We start from the raw sequence: 15572 nt of genomic DNA, 5'->3' as shown, positions 1-15572 counted from the left end.
ACTGGGCACTCTGGAGAGTGAGTGGCATGATGATCGAGGGTCCAAAAGGTGACATTTCTCCCCACTTCCCTCTTTTAGTTACTGGAAAGACCCAGTGGAGGTGGGACTTTCACAAATACGGAGACGGTTATCAGGGCCGAGATAAGGACGATACAAAACTCAAGGGCACTCAAGGCTGCTATTGCTGCTGCTGATTAAAGGAGCAGGGAGAAGTAGTGAACTGCACAGCTGGGAGCAGCGGGCACAGCCCGACCCACAGCGTCTTGGCACGGGTGTGTGCCATAGCAGGCAAGTCCCCGCTTGCCAGCTCCATGCCAGGCTATGCTGTCCCCTCGGGCCCCCCGTCCCTGTCCGCTCCCTCCCGCCCTGCCCCTGCCAGCCGCACGCCCTGTGCCCTGCGGAGCTGCGCGCTGCCCCTGCCAGCCGCGGGGGCTGAGGGGCGGCCCGGGGAACCGGCCCTTCCCCGGGAAGAGGGGAGAACGCCTGTCCGTGTGTGCACGGGGGAGCGGCACCCACAGCCATGTGCCCGCGGGGTGGCACGGGGACGGCGGGCTCCGGGGACTCACCATCCACCCCCGGGTGAGGTACGTCCATCGCACCTTATTAATGAGCCCGAATTCAGCCGCACTTAAGGCAACTAATAACCAAGAACTAACAGCACAGATCAGCGCTGTACCTTGCTTCGCAGCAGCGAACAGGGAGGCAGCAGGGCCGGCTGTGTGCAGCGGGGCCCCGGGAGCCGCCGGCTGCGGGGCTGGGCTGAGGGACCGGGGCTTGCGGAGCCGCCTGCCGGGAGGAGAGCCGTGCGGCCGCCGCACAACCGGCACCGCGGATCCCCGAGGCGGCGGTACGGGAGGAGCCCCGGCCTCTGCCGGGGCCGGTTCCGGGAGCTCCCGGTGGCACCGCACGCTACAAAGGCGGCGGAATCTTTAACGGCCCCGCCGTCCCCGCACGTCCCCTCACGGAGGCCACGCCCCCGACCCTCAGCCCACCAATGCTCCCGCGCGCCCGCCTTTCCCGCCCTTCCCGCCGCCCTCACGCCCTCACGCCCGCCCGCCCGCGGCGCAAGCCCGGCCCCGCGGGCGCGGCCGGGGCGGGGCGGCCCCGGACAGCTCCCGCCGCCCGCAGACGGCGGCGGCGGCGGCGAGGCGAGGACATGGCGCGGGGCCGGCGCGGCGGGCCCGGCTGAGCCGCCGCTGCCCGCGGGGCGGGCGGCCCCGGGCCGCGGCGGCCGCCGCCCCGATGAGCGGATGAGGAGCGGGCGCGGCGGCCGGCGGTGCCTGGGCGGGGAACCGGCTGCGTGCGCCATGAACCCCGAGCTGGCGATGGAGCCGCTGGGCAGCCTGCACGGGGCGGCGGGGCACGAACCGGAGATGATGGGCAGCCCCAGCCCTCACCACGGCGGCCGCAGCGCGGGGCCGCTCCGGGTGCCGCCCCCCCCACCGCCGCCGCCGCCGCCGCACCAGGAGCTGCCCCCCGCCGCCCGGCCCGCCATGGTGCCCAGCATGGCCTCGCTGCTGGACGGCGCCGCCGAGTACCGGCCCGAGCTCTCCATCCCGCTGCACCACGCCATGAGCGTGCCCTGCGAGGCCTCGCCGCCCGGCATGGGCATGAGCGGCACCTACACCACGCTGACGCCGCTCCAGCCCCTGCCGCCCATCTCCGCCGTCTCCGACAAGTTCCACCACCCGCATGCCCACCCGCACGCCCACCACCACCACCACCACCAGCGCCTGCCGGGCAGCGCCGGCGGCGGCTTCGCGCTCATGCGGGACGAGCGCGGGCTGCCGGCCGTCAATAGCCTCTACGGGCCCTACAAGGAGGTGCCGGCCGTGGGGCAGAGCCTCTCGCCGCTGGGCAACGGGCTGGGCCCGCTCCCCGGCTCCCAACAGGGCCTGCACGGCTACGGGCCGCCCGGCCACGACAAGATGCTGAGCCCCAACTTCGAGGCGCACGCAGCGATGCTGGCGCGGGGGGAGCAGCACCTGCCCCGGGGGCTGGGGACGCCCCCGGCCATGCTGCCGCCCCTGAACGGCGCGCACCACCCCGCGCCCCCCGGGCCGCCGCCGCCGCACGGCCCCGCGCTGCCCGCCGGCCGGGAGCGGCCGCCCCCCGCCGCCGGCCCGCAGGGGAGCGGCGCGGGGCAGCTGGAGGAGATCAACACCAAGGAGGTGGCACAAAGGATCACGGCGGAGCTGAAGCGCTACAGCATCCCGCAGGCCATCTTCGCCCAACGAGTGCTGTGCCGCTCCCAGGGGACCCTCTCGGACTTGCTGCGGAACCCCAAGCCTTGGAGTAAACTCAAGTCCGGCCGGGAGACGTTCCGCAGGATGTGGAAGTGGCTACAGGAGCCGGAGTTCCAGAGGATGTCTGCCCTGCGGCTAGCAGGTAGGTGCAAGCCGGTGCCAGGCGGGGAGCGCAGCGCGACCTTCGGAGCGCAGCGCCGACCGGCCGGCCCCGCAGTGCGTCCTCCGCCGGCCCGGCCCGGCCGCTTCCGCGCTCCGCCGTTAACCGCGGGGCTGTGCGAAGCTAGCCGGTCCCCGCCTCCCGCAGCGCCGGCACCGCGCACCCCGGCTCTGTCCGACGGGGCTGTGCGGGGCTCGGGGCCGGCGGAGGGGCGCGCTCCGCGGCCACCGCCGGGCGGCGGGGTCGGGGCTGCTCTCCAGGGCCGGGTGCTGAAGGTGCGCACTCCGCATCGCACCGCGCTCTCGGTGAGCATCCCTCCTGCGGCTGCCGGCGCTGCCGGGCGCACCGGGGGGGGGGGGCCGCGCGGGGGCTCCGCGTCCCGGGACAGGCGGGGCCGGTGGGAGCGGGCGGGGGCCGGACCCCGCGCAGCCCCCGCGGCCCCGGCCCGGCCGCATTGTCCGCGGAGGGCGCGCGGGCGCCCCCTGGCGCGGTCGCGGGGCGCCGCAGCCCCCATTGTTCTGCGGGGGCCGCGGGGGGGGCGGCGGGCAGCGACCCCCGGTACCGACCCCCGGTACCGACCCCCGCACCGACCCCCGGCAGCGTCCGCACCCGAGGTGGGCGGGACAGAGCTGTGAGGCCGTTCAGGGTGCGCCCGCGGCGCGGTGGGTGCCCGGAGGTTGCCCCCCGGCCAGTCCCGGGGCCGGTTGCCCCCGACCGTGGAGCACGGCCGGGGCTGCCTTCCCGCTCTCCGAAAACCATGCTGCCGTGGACGTGGGTGTAGAGGGACACGGGGGGCTGTGGCACGGGCAGACACGCGTGGGACAAACCGCAGCATGGGGCGGGGGCCAGGGGCCGGGGCGCTCTGCTCCGACAGCGACGAAAATCCTGGGATATTTGTGCCACCGAGTCCGCCCTTCTTTTATTTCACTTGATCCCGACCAGGGCAGATCGTTTCCCAGTGGGCATGTACACAGTGGGCTGTTCCCAGGGCTGCCTGCCTTGCCAAGCCGGAGGGGTCTGGGGGGACCCGGGGGTCTCTGGGGTAGGGAAATGGGCGCAGAGAGTTCCCGCACGAGGGGCAGCTGCCGGGAGAGGCTGGGATGCGGCAGAGCAGGGCGAACAGGAGCCATGGATGATTGATGGTCTTAATCCCTGGCCGACCTCTAACCAGAGGTGCTGCGGGTTAAACACCCACGGCCTGGGGTCTCCAGAATCCCCGTAGAGAGTGCTCGGGCTTTCCCGAGGTGCGGGGCAGTCCCGGCTGTGCTGTCCTTCGGGAGAGGGACGCTGATCCCCTGCTCGGCTCTAACGCCCACTGCAAAGTCCTCTGTCCCTTCCAGCAGCCGCGGGCATCCGGCTCTCCTGTGCTTGCAGCCAAATGAAGGTGCCGGGGTCTGACAGGGGCGTCAGAGGGGTACAAGGGGTTTGGGATTTTTGCCGAGCACGCGGTGATGTCGCCTTCACAAACAGACGTGTATCGAGAGGGAAATCGATGCAGATAATGTTTAGAAGATTAAAAGAGCATTAATGCTGGCAACAGGAGCATCAACGCGCGGACCCAGTTTTCATTGATCTGGAACCTGAGCCGGCTCATTTCCAGTAACGTGGCTGGTGCTTTTCCTTCCCAGCACTGGTCCCGGGTGGGGGTTCCCCGTGGAGCCCTGCATATAGAGCAGAAAATCAGGAATCACAGCTGCATGCAGAGTTACGCCTGTATAATTCTGGGTCTCTGCTTTACCAGGCCCCCTGAATGCCTCTGCATCCAGGAGTAAAGTTTGGAGAGTGCTCAGGTGCTAAGTGGCCATGGACTCCCCATGGAGCGGGAAAGACCTTTGCAAATTACCTTTCCCTTCAGGAAATCGATTATTTTAATTTCCTTTTATTACCACGTGTGAATATGCGGCCCCATTGCCTCAGTGCTTCCTTCTCCCCCTTCACTCGCTTGCTTAAATCCCTCTGAGCATGGGGAAAAAGCCACAAGTACTTCAGGTTTTTAAAATCAAAAAATGCCCACCAGCTATTTGCCCCGTACTCCTGGAGATTTTTCCCAAGTGGGGTGTAAATCTGCTGTCCTTGAAGGGAAATCCCCTCTCCCTGTGGGAGCAGTAGCAATGCGGGTGTGCTTAGTATTTTTTTTCCTATTATAGAAGATATATAGTGTTGTCTATCCTATTCTAACCTAATCTAATTTAACGTTATTATTTCTGTGCTCATTGTCTTTCCTCGGGGGTCTTTAGGAGTCCTCTGTCGGGGGTTCTGTGCGGGCAGCACCGGCTGCTCAGGGCAGTTCCGCGGGTGCTCTGGGGCTCCGCGGGCAGAGCGCCCTGCCGGGCTCCCCGTGCCCGTGCCTGGGACACCGTGCTGCTGCTGGGGCACGGCGGGGCTTTGGGGGAGCGGGGCCGCCCTCGGGACGGGGCAGCCGGGGCTCCGCACCTCCCTCGCCGCCGCGGGAAGGTTTGGGGAAAGCCCCCGCGGGCCCCACGGACAAGCCCTAAATTTCTGCGGGGTCAGCAGAGCGCTCCGCCGCCCGTTTACCTTCTGCGGTGCCTTATTCATGATTAAACACTTGTGTACCGAAACACCATCGACGGTTCATTTGTGCAGAGCTGCCCGACCCCCGCTCCGCGCCCAGACCGCTCAGTACCACGGAGAGCGGCGGAGAGGGACGAGGGCAGGGGCGGAGGGAAGGGAGGAGGAGAGCGGGAGCGGGAGCGGAGTGCCCCTGGGCCGGGCCCGGCGAGCCGTGGGAGGTGGCGGGGTCACATCCCAGGGCTGAGCCCCTGCACCCCCGAGTGCCCCAGGCCAAGGAGAGGGGTCTCACAGGGACAGTGGGCTGTGCACACTTGTCCGACCATCCTCTGCCTCTTTGTGCCCTACCAAATGTTTCTTCCCTGGATTTCGAGACTATTTTGTTGTCTGCATCCCTGAGCTAAAAAATTAAGGCATGATAACATCTGTATCAGGCACGTTACCTATTTATAAAGCTATTTCTTGGTGTTGAGCTAAATATACAGGTATGTAAAGGTTCTTTGAAAGGTGCTTAGTGGCTTGAAATATTGGTGCTCTCTTCAGCTATAGATTAGTGGTTGCGTTTGAACAATCCATGCAGCAAATTGTGGTGCTGGCTGATAAATTGTATTTCTCATGTACCAATTCTCCAAAATAATCCCCTGCCCCAGCTCTTTGTTCCACATAATTTCTGAAGGCGTTTCTGCCACACAGAAATCTGAATCCTGTTTTTGCAAAGCAAAGGAGTTTTATCAGTTTCTTTATTATTTGATGAAGTTCATTCTGAGTACATTTTGGATTAAATGCATTTCTGTATTTTGTCCCCCACTTTTTAAAAGAAACAATTAACTGGTCATCATGTGTTACTCATTCTGAAGCTGTTCTTCACTATTTCCTTATAAGATTTTTCCCCAGCATCTCTTTTTGACCCTGTATCTCTTGCCCATCACTGTTTGAACTGAAATATCCCAATCTCAAGTATTCCTCTCCAGCTGAAAATTGCCACAATTTATTTGTGGCGAGGAATGCATACAGGGAGAACATTTTTGCCAAAAGGATTATTTCTCAGTAACTGGTGTCAGTTCTTCCCACCCTCTGTAGGAGCGTTTTTGCTCTGCGCTGTGGCCCCGGGTGCTCACCCTTGGTGCTCCTCCCTGGTATCATTCACAAATCCTTGTCCTGGATGTTGCTGCCATCCAGCAGCTGCAGGAGCTTTTCCTTCCCTTCCAATTAGCTGTTCTGGGGGGATGACAAGCCTCCTGCAGTACCCAACGTGGCTGTGCCGAGCCTCGGAGCACTAAAGGCAGCAGACTGCTCATCAGAGCAGCTCCCCTGGAGCTGCCTTCAGAGGGCACACGGGGCTCTGCAGGTGTGCAGAGGGAAAGCAGGGCTGAAAGGGACTGCAGACATCACTTGTCCTGACAGCCTGCCCTTTTCTTCAGGATCTCCAGAGGGGGAGTTTTTACCTAAGCGATCTCTTCCAGGGTTTACAGGTACAAAAAACCCCTTAATGACTGGCCTTAATCTCACTTTTTGCCTCTTAAACCCTTTGCTTCTCATCTTATCCCCACTAGACACCGGGAAGAAGAAGCACTCCCTTCCTTCTGATAGCAATCTGTTTGTATTTAAGGCTCCCATCCTGTCTCCTGTCCTCTCTGGAAAAAGCCCATCATACCTGGGCGATGAATATGCAGGGAAAGCACTATATCCAACGGGACAGATAATACATCTCTTTTTCCGAGGTAAAAGATTTTGTATCCAGCTCTATCAATCTTGCAGACTTTTACATAAAAGGCTCTCTGATTTATAGAGGGGTTTGCACACAGAAATCATACCAAACAGACTAATCTCAAATGGGTTTGGTGATAACATCAGCCAGACCACTCGCTGATGGCAGAGAGAAATGCAATCAAAAAAGAAATTGGAGGGTTTTGGGGTTGTTTGGGGGTTTTGAGCTATAAAATCAAGCTGCTCCGTTGTGAAAAAAGGGACTCAAAGCACTGGTAAATGCTGCTCAGAGGAATTATTAGACAAGCGATAGAGGCTGGCAGGTTCCCAAAACGCAAATTGTCTCCAAGACCAAAATATCTCTCAGTAAGCAGGGAACATATTTATGAGCAGCGGTGATTTTCCAGCAGTTCTCATCCCCTCATAATGGGATGGGAGCACGGGGCCTGTGCCGAGGCATTAAGCTTTGGCAAGCAGCCCTGGGCTGCAGGAGGTGAAGGAGGAGCAGAGGAGGTCTCCTTGGAGGGCTCCCCACACACCTTCTTCTCCCCCGTGCCGAGAGGGAAACATCAGGTGGGGTACCAAGAGAGCACCTTCCAGGCTGTGAACTTCTTAGAGCATTGCAGGAATCCTGGATCTCCAAACAGGGAACACCTCACCATTGCAATGGGTGAGCAAGCAGATCTTCCCTGGAAGAACAGAATTAACTTTGTGCTGCACATCCAGTCTGTTTTTCTGGATAAATGCCATCAAGGGCATTCCTAGGCTTTCCAAAGTTAGGAGTTTGGTGTGTGTGCAGCAGCTGGGATGAGCAGCACTGGCTGCCCACCCCGACAATGTGATTATTTGCATCTTCATTCTGATTGCTCCTTGTTCCATAATGATTTTGTACACAGCGGAGTACTTAACCTAATTTGTATTGATCTCCATCGCTCTCATTCGTGCATACTTAATTCAGAGAGGTAATCAAATTGATTTCTGAGGCCTAGTTTTTAAAAGATTGTAGTAACAGGTATATACAAGGGGTTGCTTTAAGTGAATCACAGCAAGAGAAAAACATTTTAAATCTTTAGAAAATGGTTTGATGGTCATTTCATTTTGTTCAGTATCACCAGAGTAATTCCATTTCCCTCACATTGAGTCCTCTCCAAAATCGAACAGAGGAGCAGTTTTAGTTCCATCAGAGAGATAACTGGGTTTGGGTGACTTTGCACCCACACAAACCACACGGGCAGGATCAATATTCACCACTTGTCCTTAGGAGCAATGGAGACTGAGGGCATACTGCTGGATTAAGGGAACACTGCTCTCTGCTTGGCTCCTTGCTAGCCCCTGCTCTTTGTTTCGTGGCTGCAGAGTCATTTTGCTGTCAGTTAAAACAGCCAGGGCCAGAGAGGCACAGGAGCTGTGTTGGTGATGTCTCCAGTATCCCAGCAAGTATCCCACTTCTCCTGGGGCTGCTCGGGCACTGCTCCTGCCCCTGGGACCCCTCCCGGGCCTCTTCCTCCCTCTGATGCTGTCTCCCTCTGTGTCCTCATCTCTGTCTCGCTCCTAGGAGCTGAGGGAGGCCCTGGATTGTCCCTGCCCCATGCCTGAGGGCTCACAGGGTGGGACTGAGCTGAGCACTGGAGCTTCTCCATATTTTTCAGGATTTGTGGCTATTTGGAATGCCTGGGCTGGCTAGGTTCCTCTCTTGTGGGGAAAAAAATGGAAAATCAGAGTCATTGTTGCAGAAAGTCAGGCAAATGAACTGTTAGTGGGGAAATGCAGTGTGGTGATACTCAGGGTGTCACAGTTCTGTGTCGGGTCCCTGCACCCTCTTCATGCCCTTTGAGTCATGAGGCTCCACTTTGGTCCATGCTGAGGGAGGCAGCACTGACCCCAATCCTGAGCAGTTCCTGTATTGTTTCTGTGGAAGAGCATCTTTAATCCAATGCAGAAGAAAAATATTTCATTTTATATTTTTATGTATATTTTTTTCCTCAGTTATGGCTTTCAGTTCTTGCTGGTTGTCCATTTTCTTCCATAGGATATATTCAGGTTTAACCACAGCTAATAAATCAAATTGTGCTTAGAATCCAGATGGTCTCTTCCCTTCCCTCTGCTGTTAAAACCTTTCTCTTTCTTCCCGGAAAATCACTTGATTTTATTAGAGTGCTCACCCCATTTTTCTCTGCTGCGAGATGCACGTCAGGTGCAGCGTTTGCCTTTGTGGGGCCTTTTCAAGAGCAAACTCAACAGTTCAAGGAAAGTATTTACTGAATGCATCAAAAAGCACATACCTCTGCATTATTTATTATCAGATACCAATAACTGTAAAACGCAGAGTATCTCAGGACATAAATTAGTGATGGTAGGAAACACTCCACTCGTCCCAGTGTCCCGGAACCGATTAGGAGCTGCAGCAAAGATGCTGCTGCTCATCGTGTCCCCAGCACCAGGGACATTGCCTTGTGGATTCTGGACACGTGGCCAAGTGAACCCAGCTTAACATCTGCTCTTTCAGCTCAGACAGGCAGCTGGATGCTATCTGTGCCGTGTCAGGGGTGCAGTCAGAGAGCCCAAACTCTTCCCTCCTGCTGCCTCTGGCATAATGGCCTCAGAGAGGCGAGTCTGGCCACTGGGGCAGGCTCACCTTGATGCTCACAGGAGCATCCCTGCTGCCTCCTGCTGCCGTGGTTGGGCTGGGGGCGTTCACCACAGCCCCTGTCTGGTTCCAGCCTGACCCTCAGGACCAGCCTTGTGCTTTGGGGTATTTTGAGGTCTCACCTTCACCTCCCTCCCAGAGGCAGCTCGGCTGCAGCCACTGGAATTTGGCAGCTGAGAGGGGCCAGGGTCAGGCACTCCAAGAAAACACCCCAGTTTCCTGCAGAAATGTGTGAGGTCCTGTCCCTGCACTGAAGGAGGCAGTCAGTGCCACAGTGGCTGAGCCAGGCTCCACACGGGTACAGCCCTGACTGGGTTAATTACAGACATTTCCACAGTCTGACTTTTACTTTTGGGCCAGCTTCATTTCACGTTCCAGACCTGCAGAATTATTTAACAGGGCTGCTTAAAACCCGCCCGCTTATCAATTCTCCGGGCTCATTTTGTCCCAGCACATTGCCTAACCATGTCAACATATGGATTTTCTCTCTGTGCCTGCTGCAGACGGCCTGGGCAGGCTATTTTTAAGTGTGGGTATTGGTTTCAGCACTTGCTGTTCTCTCTCTACTAATAAATACAGAGCAGCTATTAATACGAATGGGCTTTAGGATCCATTAGCATGGCTCAGTGATGGCCCAGCGCTGCTGCCCTGTGTGACCTGAGCTCTGAGGCTGGCTTCACCCCGGGGACATGCCCCGGGAAGGGGACAGGGATGGGGGCAGTGCCCTGGGGTGCTGGCACTGCAGGGAGGAGCGGGGCAGGGCCAGGTGAGCCAGTGCCGGCCCTGGGAGGCCAAGGAGCTCCCTGGTGCTTTTTGCCCTTGGTGCTCACACCAAGTTGCTGCTCCCGGAGCTTTGACTGGGGTGTGCTTTGGGCTGTTTAAAGAGACTAAACTTAATGTACAGCTGTTATTCCTGGCTGTTGAGAGGAACTGGGGATAGAAAAGCAATGCAGCCCACTGGATTCCTCTGGGAGCCCTCCGGTCCCGCGTGCCAGAGTGGTGCTGGCTCAGCTGGTGACATTGCCCGCACCGTGTGACAGTGCCTGCCCGCGGGGAGGCTGGCGGGGTCCGTGGGCACCACCCTGACGCTTTCTCTCTGTCTCTGCCACCCCCTCCCAGCCTGCAAACGCAAAGAGCAAGAGCCCAACAAAGAGCGGAACAACTCCCAGAAGAAATCCCGCCTGGTTTTCACCGACCTCCAGCGCCGAACGCTTTTCGCCATCTTCAAGGAGAACAAGCGTCCCTCCAAAGAAATGCAGATCACCATCTCCCAGCAGCTGGGCCTGGAGCTCACCACCGTCAGCAACTTCTTCATGAACGCCCGCCGGCGCAGCCTGGAGAAGTGGCAGGACGACCTGAGCTCCGGGGGCTCCTCCTCGGCCCCCAGCACCTGCACCAAGGCGTGAGGGGCGGGCACGGCCGGCAGGGCGCGGCGAGAGCGGCTCCGCGGCACGGCCCCTCGCTGCCCACTAAAGCACAATCCCCCGCCAGCCAGCCCGGCCCCGAGGACGTTCCTACGGCTTCTCTCAGTCTTAGCAGGCGCAGGCTCCACTCCAACCTCTCTCCACACAATACTATGCTCAGGACAGGCGAAGCAGGTCTGAAACGTAGGGGAGTCGTTCTTGAGGCAGGTTTCTCCTGAGCCCCGGGTTTCCGTGGCCGGCGGGATCCGCTGCCGGCCCGGCTGCCTGCCGTGTGCTGGCCACACCACCCTGCGGCCACACGACAACGGAGCACAAAGTCGGATACTAGAAACCCAAGACCCTGTTTTTAAACTCAGGCATGGTTTTTTGTTAAGTGTTTTAGGGGAAAAACAAAAAATCAGATTTAAGGTTTTTTTGGTTGTTTTTTTTTTAGTTTAATTTAATCAGCTTGTTCTTGGATCAGAAACGTTCAGTTCTCTTGAGCTCAAAGTATCAAGCACAAAGCCGGTAGCTACAGCCGCGGTGGGGCCCTGGGCTGCCCAGGGAGGCCGTGCCAGCTGCAGCCTGACATCCCGGGAACACCGCACGAGCCTCAAGCACAGCTGGCAGTTCCTCACAAGCTCTGTGTTTGTACCTAATGCACACTCAGGAGGTCGATGGAACTGCTACAGTTCATGGAGCAAACACAATGTTTTGGAAGACTTAGATTAATTTACATTATTACATCCTTTTTAGTTTCTGGGAATCTGGTTTCTCCTCGGCAACGGCTGTTACCGAAACCTTTTCAGCGTTCCGTGTATTTTTGTTCATTTTATCAGTATTTTATGGTACTTCAAGCAGGAAAACAAACAGAAACAAGCCCTTCAGATGCCACTGACCGTTTCAGATGTGCCGCGTTTAGCTCTATCGCATCCCTAAGTTCCTTTTCCCTGCCGGCTCCCCGAGCCGGCAGGAACACAGCACACCAAAGAGACAGGATTTCTGCAAGCCAAAGATGTTTATAACTTGCCATTTCTCCTCGTGGCCGCTGGTGCGGTGGTTGGCCGGCGCCGGGGAAGCCTGGCGAGCTGCACGCCCTCCCTCCAGCTCCGTGCAGCGGAGCCGCCCTGGCGGCGGCGCTGCGGCCGCCGGCTGCTGACCGGCCTGGGCGGCGCGCTCCGCCACAGACACTTGAGACTTTTTTTATGTACTGCTTAATCGAAACCAAAGAAACGTTTTCTGCACCTACTTCTTCTGCAACAAACTGTTCCATTGAAAGATAAAATAAAAATTAAAAAAAAAAAAAAACAAGGAAGCATGTCAGGAAGCAAACGAGTCCCACACTGTGTTCTACAAACATCTTGGACGTTTTCGGAAGCAGATCTCAAAGAAAGGGTTGACGAGAATGAGAACAAAGCAAAGCCAGTACAATTGCTGCTTCATTTGACAACTCAAGTCCTCTTAAAGTTGAAGATTGTCTTTAATTTGTGCCTATGCAGTTTTTTCAAAAGAACAAGGAACAGAGCAACCAAAACCTCAACAGCTACAATACCAAAGATGAGGATTCTCATGACTTGTGTTTCAGTTCGTTTCTCCTCTTGCACGACGAATGCACATAACCCCACTGATCTCTGGACAGGTAACCACTCGTGAGTCTCTGTGCAGCCAGAAGGGTGGGTTCATTTCTGTTTTCCCTCTTTCTGCCCCACATGGCACCTCTCCCAGAGCTGCATGGACTCCAAGTGCAGGAGGTTGGAATACTACCCTGGTGCATCTCCTCCCTCCAGGAAACACTCGTGGGTTGGCTGTGACTTGTGTGTTGGTCTCCTGTGTGTCTGGAGGCGTGGACAGCCACCCTCCTGCGCGTGACATCGGTCCAGTGACCTCCACCCTTCTTTCTCCTCCCCAGGGATCAAACTTGCAATAGGTGTGTTCCCATCTCTGTCACTGTGAGTGCTGAGCAGCGCCGCAGCCTGGCTCCAAACCTCCACCTGAACCAAACCCAAGTATTCAGCAGTTCCTGGGGCACTTCAGGAGCTGCTTCTGAATGTTGTTTGATCCAGGTCATGATGATCCAGATCATGACATGTCCAAATTTGTCCGCAGAGCCGGAGCGCATCTTGCTCCTCTCTGCCTTTAAACAAGGGCTTCATTTTAACTGCTTCACAGAACTGCTGCAGTCACTTTGCAATGACTGCACTTAAAATAGAAAAAAAAAAAAATAATCAAGAAGCCTCACCCGCTCAGGACAGGAAAAGTTTCTGGAAAGCAAATTCAGGATCCTCACAGCTAAATTGACAGCACGTGCCTGCTCTGGGGATCAAAGGATCCTTTGGCAGATTCCAAAGAGATTTGGAGAATCCTTGTGGCCAGACATGGAATAAAGTTGCCAAAAATTGGTCCCAATCTGTGTTGATGTGTCCTGAGGGCTTCTCACCCAAATGCCAGATGTTTGAGTGCAGAGTTTGGAGCCAGCAGGCTGGAGCAGGGCCCAGCTGAAGTTTCACTTTCATTCCCACCTAAGTGTCCATCAGACCAGCCCCTGGTGCATTTTGAACTCGGCATTTTCCTCAGGGGAGCTGTCTCGTGCTGGAAGGGTGCCCTGCAATCTGCAGTGGCAGGGGATGACACAGGACCAGTGAAAACCCCAGCTCCCCTTCCTGCAGTGAGAGGGCAGGGAAGTGCATTGCATCCCACAGGGAATGAGCCCCAGGCATCCTCTGAGCATGTGGGACCCCTCACTGAGGCTCATCTCACCTGAGGGACACTCCCCTGAGGGACATGCAGATCGCCACAGCTCTGCCTCCCACCTTCCCCAGAGGCAGAGGGAGCTGCCCACAGCTTCTGGTGGAGCCTGGGAGCAAAGACCTGAGCTTTTTGCTCCTGCTCAGAGCTCATCCAATAGCCCCAACAAAGGGCGTTTAGATCAGGTACTGAATTACTTACGAATTTCTCCTCAGTAGGATTCTCTCCAAATTGTGGAAGCGGTTGTTATGCAGCATTACAGAGTAGCAACACAGATGAGGCTTCTCTGGGCTGGGGCCTCAAACCCATCAATAGCCCCCATGCATTTTCACCCTAAGATCCTGCTGCATTTTTTATCCCTGCATCTCTCGTGGCCCTGTGTGACGTCTTCCATTTCAGTGTCCACCCTGGTAGGCCTTTATGTAGCAGCTCCCTCCGAGGAGGAGCGCGGCAGCCAGAGACCGTGCTGGAGGTGTTTGTGCTGCCCACACACACCAGAGCCCTGCAGTTGTGTTCCACCTCCAGGCCCTGTGCTGGCCAATCTCTAGAGCTGTGTCATGTAACTTGTCGCTTTATTTCTCGTGCTGCCAAAGACTCGTGTGTACTGAGAGTATCCCAGCATCTTCTGGAATCTGGAGCCCCGACCTTGGGCACAGCCAGGATGAATTCAGCTTCGGAGAAACCTTGGATATGGCTGGATGTGCCGTGCAGGAACAAAGAGTGTGCTCACTGACTCGGGTTGCAAAGCTTTGTCATGGGTCTCTCGTAGGTGCAGCTGAAGCCAAAGCGCCGCGCGGCGCTCGGGCGGCAGAGCCCGCTCCGCCCGCGGGAGGGCAGGGCTCTCCTTTCCCCGGGGCAGCCCCCGGCCCGCAGAGCGCGCTGCCTTCGGGCGCGGCCCGCGCTTCCCCTGCTTGTCACACTGCCCAAGTGTTTTTATGAGACGGGGAAACTTTCTACTTGGCCTCCTTTATATTTATTATGGGGAATTTTTATGGGTTAAATTTTTTAAGAAGGCAAAGCTTAAAATGGTTTTATTTTTTTCCAGACGCCGGTGGGTTTTAACCCGATATATTATCTATCAATAATGTAATTTATTTAATTTAGTCTTAGAGCAGGTCCTGAGATCTCTGTTCAGTCTGAATCCCATTGTGTTCGGTTTAGCTTTTGAATCCAGTGGGAGTTTTGCCTGAATGTAGATGGGGGGTCGGGCTCTGGTGTTAGCTCTCTGTATCTATTTAATCCAGCCATTTGTGAGTTCGTTTGGGAGTAACTGTGCTTATTTATCCGCAGGGCTGGTGTAGCCATCGGCCTGTTAGTAAACACACCTCAGAGCTGGTATTGCCTCGAAGAGCAGCCAGCTTCTGTCACACACGGGAAGAGCAACTCCTTCCCTAAAAGTCTACTTTTAATTCCTTCTTTTAAATCATTTTAATCGTTTAAATATCAACGTTTAAATTATTTAAGTTAATCCCTTCCTGATTAGAAAGTGGGACATACCTTTAGTATGGCACAGGAAGCCTTCCTAATATAACTTATTTATTTAACTTATTCATCATCACCCGGGGATGCCCTTGTAGAGTTTTTATTTTTTAATTAGAGTTATCTATAAAGCACTACAGCTGATTTCCTGTAAGAGCAGCAGAGCAAACTTTGAGGACAAGCAATGAATATTCAACCTAAAACTGTGTGTTCAGAAAAATAGGGGGAAAAAAAAAAGACACTGGGATACTTTGCCTGAACTTTGTGGCTTCTTAAAACTTAAGCTGGGGGGAAAATAATCCATGCCAAGCAAAAAGAGAGAAACCCTTAAACTAGCTGCTTCCAAGAATGAACTTCTGTGTGTGGAAAAAAAAAAAAAAAAAGAAAAAGAAAAAAAAAGAAAAAAGAAAAAAAAAACCAGAAAAAAACCTTTCTATTTCTAGTGAGAACCAAAGAGGCTACCTCACTGACTTTTCCATTTGTAATTTTAATCGTGTTGATGATACCAAAGATACCAAAGATTTCTTTCTCTGTGCGGTCTGCATTCTGCTTGTGCTCTCCGACAACTCCCGCTGTTCTCTCCTACACCCAGAAACGTCCAGCAGAGCCCAGATTCCCAAAGAAACGCTACCCTGGAAGCTGCCAGTTCTGGTGAT

General features: G+C 56.1%; 1 protein-coding gene across 2 annotated transcripts; it reads left to right on the top strand.

Moving 5' to 3' along the window:
- The first annotated feature begins 1250 nt into the window (after positions 1-1250).
- Positions 1251-15293, top strand: ONECUT2 (one cut homeobox 2). 2 transcript variants are annotated; one of them, XM_059847749.1, is made up of 3 exons: positions 1308-1412; positions 1470-2388; positions 10409-15293. In XM_059847749.1, exons 1-3 carry the CDS (start codon positions 1308-1310, stop codon positions 10693-10695), a joined length of 1311 nt encoding a protein of 436 aa, XP_059703732.1. In that variant the 3' UTR covers positions 10696-15293. The 2 variants fall into 2 exon arrangements, with proteins under 2 accessions (XP_059703731.1, XP_059703732.1); XM_059847748.1 differs by having other exon boundaries at positions 1251-2388.
- The last annotated feature ends 279 nt before the right edge of the window (positions 15294-15572 follow it).

This window comes from Haemorhous mexicanus, chromosome 5 (genome assembly GCF_027477595.1).
Source record: "Haemorhous mexicanus isolate bHaeMex1 chromosome 5, bHaeMex1.pri, whole genome shotgun sequence".
Taxonomy (NCBI): Eukaryota; Metazoa; Chordata; class Aves; order Passeriformes; family Fringillidae; genus Haemorhous; species Haemorhous mexicanus.
The sequence above is the reverse complement of the archived record's forward strand: the minus strand, read 5'-3'. Positions and strand labels throughout refer to the sequence as shown.

Excerpts from the sequence above, each read along its gene's own strand:
- ONECUT2 (XM_059847748.1), top strand. The coding sequence starts at position 1,251 with ATGAGGAGCGGGCGCGGCGGCCGGCGGTGCCTGGGCGGGGAACCGGCT. Across the intron at positions 2,389-10,408 it reads GTCTGCCCTGCGGCTAGCAG|CCTGCAAACGCAAAGAGCAA; the intron begins GTAGGTGCAAGC and ends ACCCCCTCCCAG.